The sequence below is a fragment of the Cervus elaphus genome, chromosome 4 (genome assembly GCF_910594005.1).
Source record: "Cervus elaphus chromosome 4, mCerEla1.1, whole genome shotgun sequence".
NCBI classification, from domain to species: domain Eukaryota; kingdom Metazoa; phylum Chordata; class Mammalia; order Artiodactyla; family Cervidae; genus Cervus; species Cervus elaphus.
In genome coordinates, this window is record NC_057818.1 from 43,624,450 (window position 1) to 43,642,894 (window position 18,445).

General features: G+C 44.1%; 1 protein-coding gene across 1 annotated transcript in view; it reads right to left on the minus strand.

The window, feature by feature from the left end:
• The window catches only part of SLC7A9 (solute carrier family 7 member 9), a 29,227-nt gene that overhangs the window by 9,388 nt on the left and 1,394 nt on the right, over window positions 1–18,445 (minus strand). The window contains exons 3-10 of the mRNA XM_043899067.1: window positions 16,262–16,409; window positions 15,770–16,012; window positions 15,211–15,336; window positions 14,905–15,004; window positions 12,463–12,507; window positions 11,852–11,975; window positions 10,948–11,051; window positions 114–210 (exon numbers count right to left, since the gene is read on the minus strand). Coding sequence (XP_043755002.1) covers window positions 114–210; window positions 10,948–11,051; window positions 11,852–11,975; window positions 12,463–12,507; window positions 14,905–15,004; window positions 15,211–15,336; window positions 15,770–16,012; window positions 16,262–16,409 — 987 coding nt within the window. The remainder of the gene's footprint in view (window positions 1–113; window positions 211–10,947; window positions 11,052–11,851; window positions 11,976–12,462; window positions 12,508–14,904; window positions 15,005–15,210; window positions 15,337–15,769; window positions 16,013–16,261; window positions 16,410–18,445) is intronic.

Here is an 18,445-nt window from a genome sequence, read left to right on the forward strand (position 1 = left end):
AACCTGGGTCATTTGAAAATCACTGAACTTAGTGATCAGGTTTATACTTTATCATCCAGACTGAGGGACCCTCTGCCTTAAGAGGGTGTTTTCATGGGAGAATTCATACTTACATGAAAGATGATGGCAGGAGCTGGAGTGAGGCGCTTGACACTAATGTAAGACAGCACTTTTAGCATGTGGCCTTCCCGGCCTGCAACGAAAACAAGTCTGAAAGGGCAATAATAAGGAAGTCAGTCGATGAAAGAGTATAGGTTACAGTATGATCACAGAGCAAGTGTGTCCTAATCTCACTACTGAGGCCACAGAGAAAAGGACTGAGTTATGACCCTGGTATTTTCAGATAGGAGTCCAGTCTCTGGAATAAGTGAGTTTTGCACAAGTAAGCTGATTAAATGCATCTTAGAGGAATGCCTTTTCACATTGTTCATGGGGTTCTCAAGGCCAGAATACTGAAGTGATTTGCTGTTCCCTTCTCCAGAGATTTCTTCAAGAAAATTAGAGATACTAAGGGAACATTTCATGCAAAGATGGGCACAATAAAGGACAGAAATGGTATGGACCTAACAGAAGCAGAAGATATTAAGAAGAGGTGGCAAGAATACACAGAAGAACTATACAAAAAAGATGATAATGACCCAGATAACCATGATGATGTGATCACTCACCTAGAGCCAGACATCTTGGAATGTGAAGTCAAGTGGGCCTTAGGAAGCATCACTATGAACAAAGCTAGTGGAGGTGATGGAATTCCAGCTGAGCTATTTCAAATCCTAAAAGATGATGCTGTTAAAAGTGCTGCACTCAGTATGCCAGCGAATTTGGAAAACTCAGCAGTGGCCACAAGACTGGAAAAGGTCAGTTTTCATTCCAATCCCAAACAAAGGCAATGCTAAAGAATGTTCAAATTACATCAAATACCACACAATTGCACTCATCTCACACACTAGCAAAGTAATGCTCAAAATTCTCCAAACGAGGCTTCAACAGTATGTGAACTGAGAACTTCCAGATGTTCAAGCTGATTTAGAAAAGGCAGAGGAAGCAGATATCAAATTGCCAACATCCATTGGATTACAGGTAAAGCAAGAGAGTTCCAGAAAATATCTACTTCTGCTTTATTGACTACGCCAAAGCCTTTGACTGTGTGAATCACAGCAAACTGTGGAAAATTCTTAATGAGATGGGAATACCAGACCATCTTACCTGCCTCCTGAGAAATCTGTGTGCAGGTCAAGAAGCAACAGTTAGAACTGGACATGGAACAATGGACTGGTTCCAAATTGGGAAAGGAGTACACCAAGGCTGTATACTGTCACCCTGTTTATTTAACTTCTATACAGAGTACATCATGCAAAATGCCAGGCTGAATGAAGCACAAGCTGGAATCGAGATTGCTGGGAGAAATACCAGTAACCTCAGATATACGACTTCCCTGGTGGCTCAGATGGTAAAGCATCTGCCTACAATCCAGCAGACCCGGGTTCGATCCCTGGGTAGGGATGATCCCCTGGAGAAGGAAATGGCAACCCACACCAGTACTCTTGCCTGGAAAATCCCATGGACGGAGGAGCCTGTTAGGCTACAGTCCATGGGGTTGCAAAGAGTCAGACAGGACTGAGCAGCTTCACTTTTGCTTTTTTCAGATATGCTGATGACACCACCCTTATGGCAGAAAGTGAAGAGGAACTAAAGAGCCTCTTGATGAAAGTGAAAGAGGAAAGTGAAAAGGCTGGCTTAAAATTCAGCATTCAAAAAGTGAAGATTATGGCATCTGGTCCCATCACTTCATGGCAAATAGATGGGGAAACAACAGAAACAGTGACAGACTTTATTTTCTTGGGCTCCAAAGTCACTGCAGATGGTGACTGCAGCCATGAAATCAAAAGACGCTTGCTCCTTGGAAGAAAAGTTATGACCAACCTAGACAGCATATTAAAAAGCAGAGACATTACTTTGCCAACAAAGGTTCATCTAGTCAAAACAATGGTTTATCCAGTAGTCCTGTATGGATTTGAGAGTTGGACCATAAAGAAAGCTGAGCACCAAAGAATTGATGCTTTTGAACTGTGGTGTTGGAGAAGACTCTTGGGAGTCCCGTGGACTGCAAGGAGATCAAATCAGTCAACCCTAAAGGAAATCAGTCCTGAATATTCATTGGAAGGACTGATGCTGAAGCTCCAATACTCTGGCCACCTGATGCAAAGAACTGACTCATTGGATAAGACCCTGATGCTGGGAAAGGTTGAAGGCAGGAGGAGAAGGGGACGACAGAGGATGAGATGGTTGGACGGCATCACCGATTCGATGGACATGAGTTTGAGTAAGCTCTGGGAGTTGGTGATGGACAGGGAAGCCTAGTGTGCAGCAGTCCATGGGGTTGCAAAGAGTTGGACATGACTGAGCGACTGAACTGAACTGAGAGGAATGCAGCCTGGTACAGAGGGGTCAGCTGAGGGAGGGGTAGGTGAAGTGGGAGGTTGGGGAGGCCCTTTCAAGGAAGAGATACCTGATCTAAGTCCTGAAATTTGTGCAAGAAACAAATGTAAAAACTATTCCAGGGCTTATGAACCACAGTTCTTGATGCACTTGACAGATGCCAACACAGCTGTGCCTTGCAATTCTTAAATCTAGTTTGGTACTTTTCAAAAAAATCAGAAAATTAAGGATGAGTCAGCTGATGCAAACAAGTGGCTTAATAACCCCTACCCTTCCCCAGAACTCCTGATTATTCAAGAATATGAAAGGCAGTGTCTAAAATGGTAAGTTAAAGGTGAAGGAGAGCTAAATGGAATTCCTAACAAAACAAAAAGTTACCGTAGTTAAGAATTTAATCAACAGAAAAATACAAATTTAAAAAGTACTTTGGCCACCTGATGCAAAGAACTGACTCAATGGAAAAGACCCTGATGCTGGGAAAGATTGAAGGCAGGAGGAGAAGGGGATGACAGAGGATGAGATGGTTGGATGGCATCACTGACTCAATGGACATGAGTTTGAGCAAGCTCTAGGAGTTGGTGATGGACACGGAAGCCTGGCTTGCTGCAGTCCATGGGGTTGCAAAGAGTTAGACACAACTAAGTGACTGAACTGAACTGAGACTGAATATGAAGCATAGAGAAATAGAAAATATAGCCAGGAAATTGAGAAAGAAACACAGGAAGAAGCTTGAATATATTGAATGGGATAAGGAAGTTCAAAGAAGAGCAGAAAGGGACTTCCCTGGTGGTCTGGTCCAATGGCTAAGACTCCATGCTCCCAATGCAGGGGACCTGGGTTTGATTCCTCATCTGGGAACTAGATCCCACATCCTGCAACTAAGAGTTTGCATGCTGCAATTAAAGATCCTGCATGCTGCAACTAAGAGTTAACATGCTGCAAGTGAGTTCACATGCAACAACTAAAGATGCTGCATGCTGCAACTAAGACCCAGTACAACCAAATAAATAAAAAACAACAAAGAAGAACAGAGAGCCTTTACACAATCAGAACATTCTGAGCCTTCAGACTGAACCCAGCTCAGGAAATAAAACATACCCAGATATAAACATTATAGTGGAAGGGAAAAAATTTAAGCTACCGAATTTAAAAGATTAACTACAAAATTAGGACGGTCAGAACAATAGCCATCTCATGAGAAATAACACTTTGAAAGTGATGAGGGAAATTGATTAGATTTTCAGATTAGAATTCTGCATAGCTAAATCATCATTCAAGACTACTGGCAAAATAAATGTTTAAATAAACAATAGCTATGAGACATTTACTTTTCTTCAGTCCTTGTTGGAAACTATTAAAAAGTCTACTCCAACAAAAGAGGACATTGAACTAAGTTTATTGAAGAAGTAATGTTAAGGAGACAGCAGTAAAACACATTTTGTATATATGTAAGTATTGGATTTTTTATTTCTGTCATGATAGACTTTTTTGGAGGATTGGTTTACTTTATACACACGGTGTAGCTGATATACTAGATGATATGAAAGGGAAAGCCCTTGCAAGAGAGGAAAGAAAACTGAGATACTGATAGACTCTAGTAGGTATTCATGTTAAATTTTAAAGGGAATTACTAAAAGAATAGAAATATAACTTCCATCTACATCAGCACAAGAAAAAAAAAAGGAATAAAAATATTTGATGGTTAATAAATGAAGGTAAGATTTTTTAAGCCAAGAAAACACAAAGGAATATGCTAGGAATTAATCTATCTGTAGCAGTAATCATATCCAATGTGATCAAATTCCACTTGCTCAGCTGGAGACTCTCAGGTTGGGTTTGTTGAAAGAGACACAAGCCAGAACCCATATCACTGAGAGGTAGACAATAAAAGGGGTTAGACATGTTACTAAAAGTAGCAATCTGAAAGACAGCTGATTCAGCAATATCAATATCAGATTAGAATTTAAGGCAAAAAGAGCATTCCTACTGAAAAAGGAAATAATCTCCCAAAAAGATATAAAAAAACAGGAGCCCTTGCAAATAAACAGTAAAGGTAGAAAATTAACCACATACAAAGCTAGTAGGAAGGTTAAAAGAAGGTAAAAAGTCATCTATATATCACAACAAGTAGTTAAATACACAAAACAATTAGATGCAGTAAAACATGTTGTCAAAAGCAGTACTCATAAGTGGAGGACAGTACAAAGGCGGGGTTGTTCAATGCATTTGAAATTAGATCAGCAACTTAAAGCAGTCATGTTTTGTGTGTGTGTGTGTGTGTGTGTGTACTTTGTTATATATAAACTTCACATAACTCAAACCAAAACTATAATAGATTCAAAAATAAAAAGGAATTCAAACATAACACAAAAGATTACCATCTAATGACAAGAGAGGAACAAAAAAGACCTATTAAAACAACCTCAAATAACAAAATGGTGATAAGAACATACATTTATGTAATTACTTTTAACTGTAAGTGGACTAAATGCTCAAAAGACATACAGTGGATATAAAATGGATGGATATATGAGTGGATATAAAAATAAGACCTGTATATATGCTGCCTGCAGGAAATTCACTTCAGATCTGAAGATACACATAGATTGAAAGTGAGTGAATAGAAAAAGTTATTCCATGGAAATCAAACCAAAACTTGGGTAGCAATACTTATATCAGGCAGAATAGAGTTTAAAGACTTACAAGAGATGGGCATTACATAACAATCAAGGGATCAATCCAAGAAGATATAATGATGGTAAATATAATATGTGCTCTCAACATACTAGCACCTAAATATATAAAACAAATACTAACATGTAAAGGAGAAAATAAAAGTAACACAATGATAGGAAGGGACTTTAACACCCCTGCTTATATAAATGGACAGATCAGACAGAAAATCAATAAGCAAATGCTGGTCTTAAATGACCTATTACACCAGATGGACTTAGTATATATAGAACATTCCATCCCCAAACAGCACAATACACATTCTTTTTAAGTACACATGAAACACTCTTTAGGAGAGATCACATGCTAGGCCACAAAACAAGCCTTGGTAAATTTATGAAAGCTGAAATCATAGCATCTTTTTTGGCCACAATGCTATGAGAGGAATCAACTACAAAAAGAAAAACTGTAAAAAGCACAAATATGTGGAAGCTAAACAGTATGCTACTAAATAACCAATGGATCACTAAAGAAATCAAAGAGGAAATCAAAAAGTACCTGGAGACAAACAAAAATGAAAACACAATGATCCAAAATCTACTGGACATAGCAAAAGCAGTTCTAAGAGGGGAGTTTACAGTGATAAAATCCTACCTCAGGAAATAAGATTCTTTAGTCAATCAATAAGATCAATTAATCAAAGTCAATCAATTAATCTTATACCTAAAAGAACAAGATCAAAGTCAATCAATTAATCTTATACCTAAAAGAACAAGAAAAAGAACAAACAAAATCCAAAGTTAGTAGAAGGAAATAAATGATAAATATAGAAAATAGAAAAGATCAATGAAACTAAAAGCTGACTCTGAAAAATAGAATCAAGAAACATCAAGAAAAAAAGAGGGCCCAAATCAATATCATCAGAACTGAAAAGGGGAAAGTTATAAGCAAAACCATAGATACACAAAGGGTCACAAGAGATTACTGTGAACAATGATATGCCAATAAAATGGACAACCAATTAGAAATCGACAAGTTCCTAGAAATGTAATTTCTCAAAACTGAATCAGGAAGAAACAGAAAATATGAATAGACCTATTCCCAGTAGTGAAATTGAGTCAGCAATTTGAAAACTCCCAAAAAGGAAAAGTCTGGGTCCAGATGGCTTCACAAGTGAATTCTACCAAATATGTAGAGAAAAGCTAACACCTATTGTTCTCAAACAATTCCAAAAAATGCAGAGGAAATGCTTCTGAACTCATTCTGTGAGACCAGCATTACCTTTATACCAAAACCAGACAAAGATATCACACAAAAAAGAAAATTACAGGCCAATATAACTGTTGAAAATAGATGCAAAATACACAATGGAATATTACTCAGCCATTAAAAAGAATTCATTTGAATCAGTTCTAATGAGATGGATGAAACTGGAGCCCATGATACAGAGTGAAGTAAGCCAGAAAGATAAAGACCAATACAGTATACTAACGCATATATATGGAATTTTAAAAGATGGTAACGATAACCCTATATGCAAAACAGAAAAAGAGACACAGATGTACAGAACAGACTTTGGGACTCTGGGAGAAGGCGAGGGTGGGATGTTCTGAGAGAACAGCACTGAAACAAGTATACTATCAAGGGTGAAACAGATCACCAGCCCAGGTTGGATGCATGAGACAAGTGCTCAGGGCTGGTGCACTGGGAAGACCCAGAGGGATGGGATGGAGAGGGAGGCGGGAGGGGGGATCGGGATGGGGAACACGTGTAAATCCATGGTTGATTCATGTCAATGTATGGCAAAAACCACTACAATATTGTAAAGTAATTAGCTTTCAACTAATAAAAGTAACTGAAAAAAGAATAGTTTCAAATGACCAAACGGGAAAAAACTATTTTATAAAATCATGGAAATTAATAAATACATAATTAAAGTTAAAAAAAATAGATGCAAAAATCCTGAAAATATAAACAAACTGAATTCAGCAAATGTTTAAAAATATCATACACCATGGTTGAGTGGTGAGATTTTTCCCAGGGATGCAAGGATGGTTCAGTATCTGTAGGTCAATCAGTGGAATACATCACATTAACAAATTGAAGAATAAAAATCATATGATTATCTCAAGAGATGCAGAAAAGCTTTTGACAAAATTCGATATTCACTTATGACAAAAACTCTCCAGTGGGTATAGAGGAAACATAACATACTAAAGGCCATATATGATAAGCCCACAGCTAATGTTATACTCAATGATGAAAAGCTGAAAACATTTCGTCTAAGATCAGGAACAAGACAAGGATGCCCGATCTTGGCTTTTATTCAACATAGCATTGGAAGTCTGAGTGACACACTCAAACCAAAAAAAAAGAAAAAAAAAAAAAAATACAAGGAATCCAAACTGGAAAGGAAGAAGTAAAACTGTCAGTCTTTGCAGACAATGCAATCCTATACAGAGAAAATCCTAAATACACTACAAAAAAAAAAAAAAAAAAAAAAAAACTACTAGAGCTCATCAATGAATTTGGCAAAGTTACAGGGTACAAAATTAGTATACAGAAACCTGTTGCATTTCCAAATAGTAATAACTGTCAGAGAACTTAAGGAAATGGCAACCCACTCCAGTATTCTTACTTGGAGAATCCATGGACAGGGGAGCCTAGTGGGTTGCAGTCCATAGGGTCACACAGAGTCAGACATGACTAAAGTGGTTTAGCATGCATGCACAAGATTAATATACAGAAATTTGTTGCATTTCTATACACTGACAACTGTCAGAGAAGTTAAGGAAACAGCAGCATTTACAATTATGTAAAGAATAACATACCTAGAGATAAACTTACCTAAGGAAGTATTAATAGAAGACCTACACTCAGAAAACTATAGCACATAGATGAAAGAAATTGAATGTAACATTAACAGATGGAAAGATATACCATTGTTAAAATGACCATACTACCCAAGGCAATGTACAGATTCAGTGCAATCCCTATCAAAATGCCAAAGGCATTTTTCACAGAACTAGAACAAATAATTTTAAATTTTGTATGGAAACACAAAAGGCACCAAATAACCAAAACAATCTTTAGAAAGAAGAAAAGAGCTGGAAATATCACACTCCCTGACTTTAGACTACAAAGCTACAGTTATCAAAACAGTAAGGTACTGGCAGAAAAACAGACACAAACACACAGATCAATGGAACAGAACAGAGAGCCCAGAAACAAATCCACATACTTGTGGTCAACTAATCTACAACAAAGGAGGCAAAAATAATACAATGGTGAAAAGACAGTCTCCTCAACTAGTGGTGCTGGGAAAACTGGACAATTACATTCAAAAGAATGAAATTAGAACATATGGTCATACCATATTCAAAAATAAACTCAAAATTAAAGACCTACATATAAGACCCAAAACCACAAAACTAGAAGAAAACATAGGCAGGATACTCTCTGACATGAATTGTAGCAATATCTTTTTGGATCTGTCCCCTAAAGAAAAGGAAATAAAAGCAAAAGTAAATGAATGGGAACTAACTAACTTTAAAAGCTTTTGCACAGCAAAGGAATCCACTGATAAAAAGACAACCCACTGAATGGGAGAAAATATTTGCAAATGATATGGCCAATAAGGGGTTAATATCCCAAATATATATAACTTATACAACTCAATATCATAAAAACAATCCAATTAAAAATGGGCAGAAGAACTGAATATTTTTATGAAAAATACACAAAGATGGCCAACAGACACATAAAATGATGCTCAATATCACTAGTCATCAGAGAAATGCAAATCAAATCAAAACCACAATGAGATATCACCTCATATCTGTCAGAATGGCTATCATCAAAAAGACCATAAATGACAAATGTTGGCAGGGATGTGGAGAAAAGGGAACCCTTGTAAACTGTTGGTGGAAATGCAAATTGGTGCAACCACTGTGGAAAACAGTATGAAGTTTCCTCAAAAAACTAAAAATAGAAATACTATATGTGCGTCTGTTAGTTGCTCAGTCGTGTCCAACTCCTTGTGACCCCATAGACTATATAGCCCACTAGGCTCCTCTGTCTGTGGAATTCTCCAGGCAAGAATGCTAGAGTGGATAGCCATTCTCTTCTCCAAGGGATCTTTCTGATCCAGGGATTGAACTCAGGTCTCCTGCACTGCAGGCAGATTCTTACCAATGGGAAGCTATGATATTCAAAGATGCTTGCTCCTTGGAAGGAAAGCTATGAAAAACCTAGACAGCATATTAAAAAGCAGACATCACTTTGCTGACAAAGGTCCATATAGTCAGAGCTACAGTTTTTCCAGTGTCATGTACATGTTGGCCCACAAAGAAGGCTGAGCACTGAAGAACTGATGTTTTTGAACTGTGGTGGAGAAGACTCTTGTGAGTTCACTGGACTGCAAAGGGATCAAACCAGTCAGTCCTAAAGGAAATCAACCCTGAATATTCATTGGAAGGACTGAAGCTGAAGCTCCAATACTTTGGCCACCTGATGTGAAGAGATGACTCATTCAAAAGGACCCTGATGCCAGGAAAGATTGAAGGCAAAAGGAGAAGGGGGTGGCAGAGGATGAGATGGTTGGATGGCATCATCGACTCAGTGGGCATAAATTTGAGTAAATTCCAGGAGATAGTGAAGGACAGGGGAGCCTGACGTGCTGCAGTCCATGGGATTGCAAAGAGTTGGACACAACTTAGTGACTGAACAACAAACAAAAAGAGTTGTACCTGAAACAGACTAATCAGAAACTGAAATTTTTTGCATTTAAAAAAATACCATTTATAATAGCATGAAGAAATACAAAATATTTCAGGGTAAATCTGACAAAATATGTGTAAGAATTATATACTGAAAACTGCCACTCCAAAAAAAAAGAAGACCTAAATAAATGGCGATATAAATCCATGCCCATAAATTAGAAGAATCAGTACTTTGAAGCTGGCAGTCCTCTCCAAATTGAACTATAGATTCAGTAAAGTTCTAATCAAAGTCCCTAAGGCTTTTTTGTAGAAATTGGTAGGGTAATTCTAAAATTCGGATAGAAGTGCATAGTATCTAGAACAACCAAGACACTTTTGAAGAAGTCTTAAAGGACTAGCACTAAGGAATGATTTTGTGGTATAGATTTCATTTTTTAAAGTGTATACCTATATAACCCTTGGCAATTTCACTCTCAGGACTATACCGCCCAGAATGCTGGAGAGATGAACAAAGACATGCTCAGAATGTTCCCTGCCAATGTCTGTGAAAACCCCCCCAACCCAGCCCATGAGTGGAGGTAATGTGAAATTATGTTACATTGGTCAAGAGGATTCCAACATAGTTAACTGTCTCTAGACCAGGTAGGGGCCAGAGGCCCCGCAGGGACTGGCCAAGTGCCTGGTTATGTAAATATAAAGTTTTCCTGGACCATAGCCACAGCTGTTGGCTTTCCTACTGCAAAGACAGAGCAGGATGGGTTTACATGGCCTGCAAGCCTAAAATCTTCACTATCTACCCTTTAGTTTACCAATTCCTGATCTAGACTGTGTATGTGTTAACATGAAAAGATGTTCAAGAAAGCTCATTCCGTGAAAAGTCCCGTAAGTAAACCTCGCTCACCCGGGTCGCCAAGCCCTGCCTTGCGCTGGGGCGGGTGGCCCTGTCTCCACTCGCTCTGGACCTCTGGGATCAGCGCCACGTGCCAGCCCGCTCCACGTGCCCCCTCCCGCCCCGGGTATGCTTTCCGCTCCATCACTGGGGACTCAGGCCCGGCCCTGGCGCCGCCCCGCGTGCGCGCGAGCGCTCCACCCCAGGGGAGGTGCCGGGCCCTACCTGCCCGCCGTAAAGCACGACCCGTTAGCAGCGCCGATGGTTGAAAACGCCACGAAGAGCGGAACGATCCACGAGGCGGGGTAGAGGACACGGTCACCAAACGTCTGAGGGAGAAGTGGGTGCGTCTTGAGACCGTGCGCCCCCAAGAGCCACCGGCCCTCCCAGCGGCCCCACGGAGCTGGGTTCCAGGACGCCTCCCTGAGGAACGGCGGGGCACCAGTCTGGAGAAAAAGACCGCCCCCGCCCCGCAGCCCACCTCTGCGGATGGTGATGGAGAGCTCTTCTCCCCTGGTGCCTGGCATGATTCTCAGTGTTTCCACAGCCTCTGACTCCCTCGCTCTGCCTTCCTCGGAATGACCTGGTCTCCCCCCTCCCACCTGAGCCGCCTGGTCTCAGGGTCAGTGGGCCGGTCACCAAGCCTGCCTCTCTCCGCTCCCTGCCATGTCACCTCACTGCCGGTTTTCAGCTTCATTTCCTGTCCTGCCCCAACTCTGCAGGTCTTCTCCAGCACGTGGACCCCGCCCACCTTTCCCCTGTCCGTCATCCCCATCCCCCTGTCCCTGCTTCCCTCCTCACCCAGATGAATTCCACAATCCATTATCATCACTCCCTCCAATGACTCCCCTGATCTTGCTCTCCCCCACACTTGCCTGTCAAAGTCCCAACCCTGGTGAAGTGGAGCCCTGCGCCCTGTGTTGACGAGGCAGGTAGGGTGTGCTGGGAAGGCGGGACCTCCCAGCTGCTGGCCACCTGCAACGTAGGCCGGGTCTCTGGGGCTGCCCTAACCCATCTCCCCGTGTCTGGCCTCCTAGACGATTATTCCACCCCGGCTACACACACAGGGTCCTTCAGCTTGAGCGTTTATCCTTTGCCTGTCCGCTCCCACAGAGACCCCGGCACTCACCACGGCCACAGCCTGGGAGTGCAGGAGCTCCGTGGCGGTCATCACAGTGAAGTAGGACACGTTCATAAGGATGTAGCAGCCTGTCACCAGTGAGATCCCGATGATGATGGCCAGGGGCAGATTTCTGGGAGGGGCGGGGACCCAGAGACCCAGTCAGACCAGAGCATCCACGACAGACTCACAAGACTGTGGTGTTAGTCTAGTCCTTTCTTCCACGTGCCCGGCTGGCCCTCTACCTGCTCCCTGGGGAACTGCCCTGCCCGAGGCTCTTATGCTCACCAAGAAGCAGGGGGCTAGAGGGACAGCAGAGCCCCAGTGGGGACATTGACATTTTCTAATAAGAAAGAACTCTCCCTCTCCTTAGACTCCAGGGCAGTAAAACTGAATTTGGTCATAATGCAAAATAAGCTAGAGTTCTTCCTTCCTCTTAGCAACCATTCTACTACCTCAAACAAAATCAAGGTCTGACGAATGTCAATGAGCTGATAGGAAACCATCCACTGTCTGGAAGTGGGGGGTGGGTGATTAGGGGAAGCAGTTCCACCTTATGTTTGGGGGAGAGAAGCATGCTGACCTGTCCACTGTCTCCTGCTCTGACTCAGCTTTCTTACCTGGAAGGGTTTCTAAGTTCTTCTGTGATGTAGTTGAGCTGATTCCTACCGGGGAAAAAAGTAACATGAGTAACATAACTTTGACTTTTTTTGCTAAGATTATGAAACACAAAATAATAAGTGTATGCCTCATTTAAACTGTTGAAGTGCTGCACTCAATATGTCAGCAAATTGGGAAAACTCAGCAGTGGCCACTGGAATGGAAAAGGTCAGTTTTCATTTCAATCCCAAAGAAGGGCAATGTCAAAGAATGTTCAGACTACCATACTAGCAACTGTATTAGTTTGAGCTAGTAATTGCCAACAATTGCTAGCAATTGCCAGGGATCAAATTGCCAACATTTGCTGGAACATAAGAGAAAGCAAGGAAATTCCAGAAAAAAACATCTATTTCTGCTTCATTGACTATGCTAAAGCTTTTGACTGTATGGATCACAAAAAAAAATGTGGAAAATTCTTAAAGAAACAGAAGTACCAGACCACCTTACCTGTCTCCTGAGAAACCTATATATTGGTCAAGAAGCAACAATTAGAACCAGACATGGAACAACAGACTGGTTCAAAATTGGGAAGGGAGTACATCAAGACTGTATAGTTGCTGTTCAGTCACTAAGTTATGTCTGATTCTTTGCAATCCCATGAACTGCAGCACATCAGGCTTCCCTGTTCTTCACTATCTTCTAGAGTCTACTCAAACTCAAGTCCATTGAGTCAGTGATTACATCCAACCATCTCATCCTCTGTTGCCCCTTTCTCCTCTTGCCCTCAATCTTTCCTAGCATCAGGGTCTTTTCCAGTGAGTTCGCTCTTCACTGTAGGTAGCCAGAGTATTGAAGCTTCAGCATCAGTATCCATCCTTTCAGTGAATATTCAGGGTTGATTTCCTTTAGGATTGACTGGTTTAATCTCCTTTGGTATATTGTCACCCTGCTTATTTAACTTATCTGCAGAGTACATCATGCGAAATGCCAGGCTGGGTGAATCATAAACTGGAATCAAGATTGCCAGGAGAAATATCAATGACCTCAGATATGCAAATGATACCACTCTAATGGCAGAAGGTGAAGAGGAACTAAAGAGCCTCTTGATGACAGGGTGAAAGAGGAAAGTGAAAAAACTGACTTGAAACTCAACATTCAAAAAACTAAGATCTTGGTATCTGGTCCATCGCTTCATGGCAAATAGAAGGGGAAAAAGTGGAAACAGTGTAGATTTTATTTTCTTGGGCTCCAAAATCACTGCAAATGGTGACTGCAGCCATGAAATTCAAAGATGCTTGCTCCTTGGAAGGAAAGCTATGACAAACCTAGACAGCATATTAAAAAGCAGAGATATCACTTTGCCAACAAAGGTCTGTATAGTCAAAGCAGACTATTAGTTTTTCCAGTAGTCATGTATGGATATGAGAGTTGGACCATAAAGAAGACTGAGTGCTGAAGAATTGATATTTTCAAACTGTGGTACTGGAGAAAACTTTTGACTGTCCGTTGGACAGCAAGGAAACCAACCCTGAATATTCATTGGAAGTACTGATGCTGAAGCTCTGATACTTTGGGCACCTGATGGGAAGAGCCGACTCATTGGAAAAGACCCTGATGCTGGGGAAAGATTGAAGGCCAAAGGAGAAGAGGGTGGCAGAGGATAAGATGGTAAGGTAACATCACTAACTCAATGAACATGAATTTAAGCAAACTCTGGGATATAGTGAAGGACAGAGGAGCCTGGGGTGCTACAGTCCATGAGGTCACGAAGAGTCAGACATGACTTAGCAATTGTACAACAGCAACATCATACAGAAAATTCCCCTGTAGGAATCTTTTTCCCCCTGTAGGGCTTTCTCTTTTAAAGAAAGCCCTGGTGGTGGTGGGGCTACTAAGATCTGCACATTCTTTAGTTGGTAAGTCTGTACTCCGTGGGAATTTTGTAACTTTTCAACAATTATTGGGAGTAATGAGTCCCCAGCATGCTTTGTAAAAAATGCAAGATTCATTGTCTGAAAAGCAAATGAAGCCTGCAGGTTCTCTGCACAAGGGAAAGGCCAGTGTCCTGGATGGCCACGTGTATTTGCAAAGTGGAAAGAAAAGTGCTACCCAACAGTCTTGCCTTGTCCCATGCCTGGCAGCCCTCATTGCTTCCAGTCCAGCTGAGCCTGTGTTTGTCTGGTGAAGTTTCTGGCGTGAGGCCCCACCAGTGGGGGCTCATGGGCCACTGTGTCGAGGTCTGGTGCCAGGTAAGTGGCTGGGAAAGGGGCAGGTGCCTCTGGGGTTCAAGGAGAACAGAAGGGTGAAGGGTAGGATACTTAACAAAAGGGAGATGTGAAGGTATATGTTAGAGCCCCATCAAACCCCCAAAAGGAGAAGTCATTGCTTTCCATGTGGTTTCAGGAAGATAGCCTAAAGAAAGCCACAGGCAGATGTGTGCTGTCTTAGACTGAGTGCCTTACCATCCATCATACGCCCAGAGTCCATTATATAATGCCAGACTGATGGAGCCCACAGACGATGATGCGCCTTCAAAAGAGTTTTCAAAATTCTTCGTATTTCCTGTAATCAAGCCAGATAGTTATCAGCTGACTAGACTGGAACTGTGTGAAGGAAGTGGATGACTAGTGACCTCAGCCTATTAAACAAACTCTGAACAACTGGGAAACTATTTCTGTTGAATTCCTGCGTGAAATGTATGCTTAGCAGCAAAACCTCCAGGTGGTCTGTGGCGTGTGGCCCCACCCTCCCCTCCAGCCGAAGGTCACCTTGGGCCAGGAGGACAAGTCCACTGATGATGATAATGACCACGATCACCATCTTGGTCGCCGTGAACACGTTCTGGACATAGCTCCCCAGCCGCACACTCAGCGCGTTCACCGTGGAGATGAGCACTGGGAAGTCAGAGGTGGGCACTGTTCTGTGTCTATGGGCTCAACATCTCCCTCCTTTCTTAAGGCCCTGGAAGGAGTCTCCTTTCCATTCCCAGGCCCCATTCCCCCCCAGCCTCCCCTCTCCACTGCCATATCCAGGCACCTTTGAAATCCAGCCAGGGCTGTCCACCCCCTGGTCCCCCACCTCTAAGAGCAATAGAGAAGCAGCCAGACTCCAGCCAAGCGCTGTCCTGTGGGGCTCTGATGGCCCCGGAGAGCGGAGACCGGATGGCAAAGGCCATCAGGCTTGGGACCAAGGCCAGACCTGGCCCTGCTCCCTACTGGCGCCTCCAGGCCCACCCGGCCTCTTTCTGGGTGTGCAGGAGCCCAGTTTCTCCACCCCCAGCGGTACCAGGTCTCTGCCCCCTGCGTGGTGTTCCTCACAGGTACTCACAGATAACAGCGGCAGCCAGGAATTTAATGACAGCTTGGGGAGGGTTGCAGCCCGGGTAGAAGGGTGCACAAACGTACTCGGAGAAGCTGAGACAGATGATGGCAAAGGATGAGGGCTTTATGACGAACAGGCTGCTCCAGGAAAAGAGGTAGGCCGGAATGGGGCCAAAGGCCTCCATCAGGTAGGGGTACTCGCCCCCCGACTTGGTGATCATCGTGCCAAGCTCCGCGAAGCACAGGGCGCCTGGAATACAGAGAGAAAGGGGGCCCCGGGCCCCTCGTGAGGTCTTGCCCTGGTCAAGGGGCTCCCAGGGCCCACCACGTGCCCCTCATCCTGAGCTCTGGCCGTTGGACATTCTGTAAACCCCAGTTTACACACATCTGCACACAAGCATTGAGGGGGATCTGGGCAGTGACACTACCCCACACAGAGCTCCAACATCCTGCCCCACATGCAACGGGGGGTCATCGCCAGAGTGGGCGTCTTTGTTACCCAGTGTCGCAAGAACCCCACACATGGTCCATATGATGAGACAGGGTCCCACGGCTTCCATGTTGCTGAGCACAGACTTGGGGGAGATGAAGATCCCAGAGCCGATGATGGTGCCCACGATGAAGCAGGTGCCGCTGAACAGGCCCAGCTGGGTTGTAGAGCAGGGGAGAGAAGAGTTAGTGCTGCTGCAGGGTGCAGCTCAGAAGGCCGGACGAAGCCCTCTTCCTTCCATCCTCCTCCCCTCCCACGCTGGGTACAGCCAGGCAGCCCAGAGTCCCAGGCACCTTCACCCTGTACTGTTAGAAGGAGAGTACCAGGGTGCTGCTCCCGGGGATTTGCGTGTGTGCCTGTGTGTGCACACATGCTCAGTCATGCCCAACACCTTGCGACCCCACCAGGCTCCTCTTTCCATGGGATTCTCCAGGCAAGAATACTGGAGTGGGCTGTCATTTCCCCCTCTCGGGGTTCTTCCTTACCCAGGGATCCAACCCAAGTCTCTTGCATCTCCTGCACTGGCAGGCAGATTCCTTATCACTGTGCCACCTGGAAAGCCCCGTGCTTGTGTGGATTAAGTCCGTTAACCCTCACAGCAACAATGAGTCAGTTATGCCATTATCATATCTATCTACAGAGGAGAAAACAGAGGAACAGAAAGATCCAGCTACTGCCCAGGGTTCACAGCCCATGCAGTTCACAGGCCTGGCTGAGGTTCCAAGCACCAGCTCTTACCGCTCTTGACAATGAGGCCCAGGTGGTAAAGCCTGACTTGACAGTCACTCACCAACAAAGGCCCTTAGGACCTGCCTCTGAGCTGGGCCGAGTGGCATGGAGTTCCTCCCCCAAACTAAGAGTGAAGTCAGGGTTTGGGGCTCCTGGCCAGGGGCGTGGGGGTGAGGGGTGAGTGACGAGGCCTCCGGGGACAGAAGCACTCAGGGGTTGTGAACCTTCTCTGATGCCCTCTTGTAGAATACGACCTTCCTACCAATGAGACCAGGCTCGGACACACCCCGTATGATTCCATTCCCATGAAATTCCACAAGAGGCAGAACTAATCTGCAGAGATAGAACATAGAGGGGTGGGGGGGTTGCCACCTGGAAAGGGGCAAGAGGGAAGTTTCTGGGGTGACCGCTTTGTCAAACTCATCAAACTAAACACTGAAGGTCTGTGCGTTTCACTCTGTGTAAATCCTACCTGAATCAAGAAAAAGTTTCTAAGGAAGAAAACGGTCTGTTTCATGTTCCTGCTTATAACATCAGCCCCCCGAAGTTACCAGCCTGATTTCTGGAGCCTAAGTTGAACGTACATATGCCTGTCTCTCTGGGCACAGGCTGCACTCAGGGTTCCAACTCAGAGAACGTGGAGGAGCCCAGCTGTGACCAGCCCCCAAGGGACACACAATTGGAGGAATGGGGGTCCAGAGAAGTGTCAGCTTCTGTTTCCCATAGCCATCTCAGATTTCCTCCTCTGATGGCCCAGGTTGACTCACCAATGCCTTGGACCTTCTACCGAGCTCTGCATTCACCCTGAAGCTGCCTACCCAAGTTTAGGACGTGCAGAGGGTTTGCTTGGCTATGCTTCTCTCACGGCCAAAAGGAGAGTATTGCTGCTCATCAGCCAATTCCTGGGGCCCCGAGATCCCAGGGTGACACACAGTCAAGCCACATGATTCCCCCTGTCAAGCCCCTGGTCCCTCCTTCCTCTCCTCTGCAGCCAGACATGGGAGCTCCGGAGGCTTTGCCCAGAGCCCAGCCCGCTCCTCCTGCCCTTGACTCCATCCTGACCTCACTCTAGGGGCCCTTGCTCCTCATCCTCTGAGCCCGAAGCTTGTCCATGCACTCCCCCACACCCCCAAACCTCTCCCTCCTCACAGGTCCAGTGACACCCCCATCTGACTCCTCTCAAGGCTGCAGGCAACTCCAAGTTCAGCCCTTGTGTGTGCTAAGTTGCTTCAGTTCTGTCCAACTCTTGTGGCCCCATGGACTGCAGCCTTCCAGGCTCCTCAGTTCCATGGGGATTCTCCAGGCAAGAATACTGGAGTGGGTTGCCATTCCCTCCTCCAGGGGATCTTCCCAACCCAGGGATCGAACCCATGACTCTTACATCTCCTGCTTTGGCAGGTGAGTTCTTTACCACTAGCGCCACTTGGGAAGCCCTGGTTCAGCCCTTACTACATTCCAACTCAG